The sequence below is a fragment of the Plasmodium inui genome (genome assembly GCF_000524495.1).
Source record: "Plasmodium inui San Antonio 1 unplaced genomic scaffold supercont1.1, whole genome shotgun sequence".
Taxonomy (NCBI): Eukaryota; Apicomplexa; class Aconoidasida; order Haemosporida; family Plasmodiidae; genus Plasmodium; species Plasmodium inui.
Window position 1 is genome coordinate 304391 of NW_008481835.1, and position 2673 is coordinate 307063.

At 41.6% G+C, this 2673-nt stretch overlaps 1 protein-coding gene across 1 annotated transcript; it reads right to left on the reverse strand.

Annotated features, from left to right (window-relative positions):
- Positions 1 to 2124: 2124 nt before the first annotated feature.
- On the reverse strand, positions 2125 to 2667 carry C922_00071 (RNA 3'-terminal phosphate cyclase-like protein; the record flags this gene model as incomplete). The annotated part of the gene is made up of 1 exon (XM_008815688.1): positions 2125 to 2667. The coding sequence occupies one exon, from the start codon at positions 2665 to 2667 to the stop codon at positions 2125 to 2127; it is 543 nt and encodes a 180-aa protein (XP_008813910.1).
- Between the last annotated feature and the right edge of the window lie 6 nt (positions 2668 to 2673).

A 2673-nucleotide genomic window follows, 5' to 3' on the forward strand; every position in this document is an offset into this window, starting at 1 on the left:
GTTTGTTAGTGTAAGCCTAAGTTGGCACGCAGGGGTTGTTTGTTTGTCTGTCTGTCCATCGATTGGTCGATATTTCCCCACCGTGAGTTACGAACCATCATCCGATGCGCACCAGTTGGCGTGTATTTTCTATGAACACCTGGCTCCGAGCTGCAGTGAGCAGAGAACCCAGTCAACTTTCGAAGAAGAGCGAAATGTTGTGAGCACAAGGACCAGAAAGAATTTTTTTTTTTCCATATGATCATTTGTGTATGACGATTTGTTCCCTATTGGTTACGAATCGTACCGACTTTTGTAGAAGCTCATTTGTCACCTGAGTTACAGCCCATATATCCAGAGATGATTGATTCCGAGGACGACGGCTCATTTGCTCAGCTTACTTCCTGGGATGGAGAGACACATTTCCGTGCAACGTCATAATTAGTTGTGACATACGCGGTTTGTGCGTGCATGTGATGAAGGATGTACCGATGTCTACACACATCACGCGAATACCCGCATATGTGAACACTCGTGCGCCTCCCGAGCAGCGTAACACCATTGATGGTTGACTTAAAACATGAAGAAAGAGAGTTACCATAGCAGTTTGCATTGAATGCATAACAGGGAGAAACGTGTGTGCAGTGTGTGTCTATATGTACGCACATCCACATTTCTACAACGTACAGGAGAAAAAAAAAAAAAAAAAAAAGGGGCATCAATCTTCGCATATGTCTATATGTGTATATGCTTATATGTTCATAGTTGCATAGTCATAAGAATATTCCGCCTTTGAAGTTTCCATTACGATTTCTCGTTCATCCATCGCGCCTTGATCGCGTACCGCATACGGCACATATCCCCCCATTTACGACAAATTGATGTCCATTTTTCGGCAATTTTATGGCAGTCTTTTTCGCATGTCCGCCTTCTTATTACCATTTTTACCCCCCTCTTATGACGATTTTGCTCCATTTTGCGCCGCTTTTTATTTCCTATATAATGATATCGCAATTTCAATACAGTTCTTTGTTGCGTTATCTGCATTTATACTTCTTTTTTCCCATAAAAAAAAAATTGGGTTATGTTACCCATACGTATATTTTCCCCTTTTGGTTATTTATCGTGTTTATCATTTTATTCCTTTTTTTTTCCCCCATAGAGTTTCATCGCAATACATTCACAGCGTCGTTTATTTATCCTAGTATTAATCCCCTTTAAAATGTTTTTTTTTTTTTTCTTTTTTGTCGTTCATTTTATACATGAATGGGAAAATTTTTAAATTTTACGTTTTTATCATTTTTTAACGTTTTCCTTTTTAATAGATCTTTCCTTTTTCTTATGCTTTTTTTTTTAGACTTTTTTAAAATTAGTAACAGTTTCTTAAATTTATTTTTAACAATAAAGAAGAACTTTTTCTCATTTTCGTCTTTTTAAAAGGAAATTTTCCTTATTTTGTTAAAAAAAAAAAAAAAAAAAAAGAAAGGGAAGCTATTTTCGAAAAGGCCTGCTCAGCTTCTTCCTTTTTCCTTTTTACATTCCCGTAATAACCCACCCCATGTTTTGCACGGAGGAGCACACCGGAAAGAAAACCAACACACATCAGAAGTAGGAGGGTCCAGAAGCATGTGTGCAGAGACCACCTACAATTAGGCTGCACTCTACAGTTTGCTTTGCATTATTTTGCTACACCATTACAGTGTTTGTGCTAGACAGGGGGGCCAAACTTCCCCAAATTTATACGTAAGTATTCTTCCCGCAGGGGGGCACAAAAGAGGAGAGTCCAAAACGAAAGAAATAGGAAACAAACAAATTCACACGTTTACGTTCGAATGTTCAAACGTTGGAGCGGGCACCCATATGTGTAGCCCCTCTTCGACGTCCAGCTGATGCTTACTCGTTTTGCTATGAACCAAAAAAGTGAAAAATTGAGAAGCCAACAAAATGGCAGACTAGCATATGGCATAATGCCTCAATGGCATAATGAAAAACGAAAAAATTCCATCATTCGGCACAGACACTCTGGCGGACTAAATAGGCGGTGTGCTTCGTACTCGGGGGAGACTGAGGCATGGGTGTAAGAGTTCTTCCTCGGATAGCTGTCCCAACAGCCCTGCAGGTACCACCGCTAACACCCAGTACCCGCTAAAAGGTCTTCTTCGAAATGTTGCGATAGCCTATTCCCACACACTTGATCACGTAGGAGTGATCCATTGGAGAGTTCTCCACTTTCTTAATGTCAAAGACAACGCTGAAAAAGTCCCTCAGCAATCTAATGAGCGCAATGGAATACGGTTTTACAATGCTCAAGGAAATTTTCGAAACGGCCAAGTCATTTCCCAAGGCCATGTACAACAAGGGCAGCCACTGGTAGTTGGAATCGACGGAGGGAAGCCCTTTTATTTCGTTCATCATCTTAAGGGCTATAAAAAATCCCAGGCGCTCGTATATGTCTGCATCGTGGAGGGTTTTATTTTGTTTGTCCTCCTCGGCGCTGCGATGCTTCCTCTGGGGTTTCTTTGTTCCTTCGTCGTCCGTTGCTTCGTCGTCCGTTGCTTCGTCATCCGTTACTTCGTCATCTGTTGCTTGGTCCTCCGTTGCCCCGTCCTCCATTTCTCCGTCCTCCACTTCTCCGTCCTCCATTTCTCCGTCCTCCATTTCTCCGTCCTCCATTTCTCCGTCCTCCATTTCTCC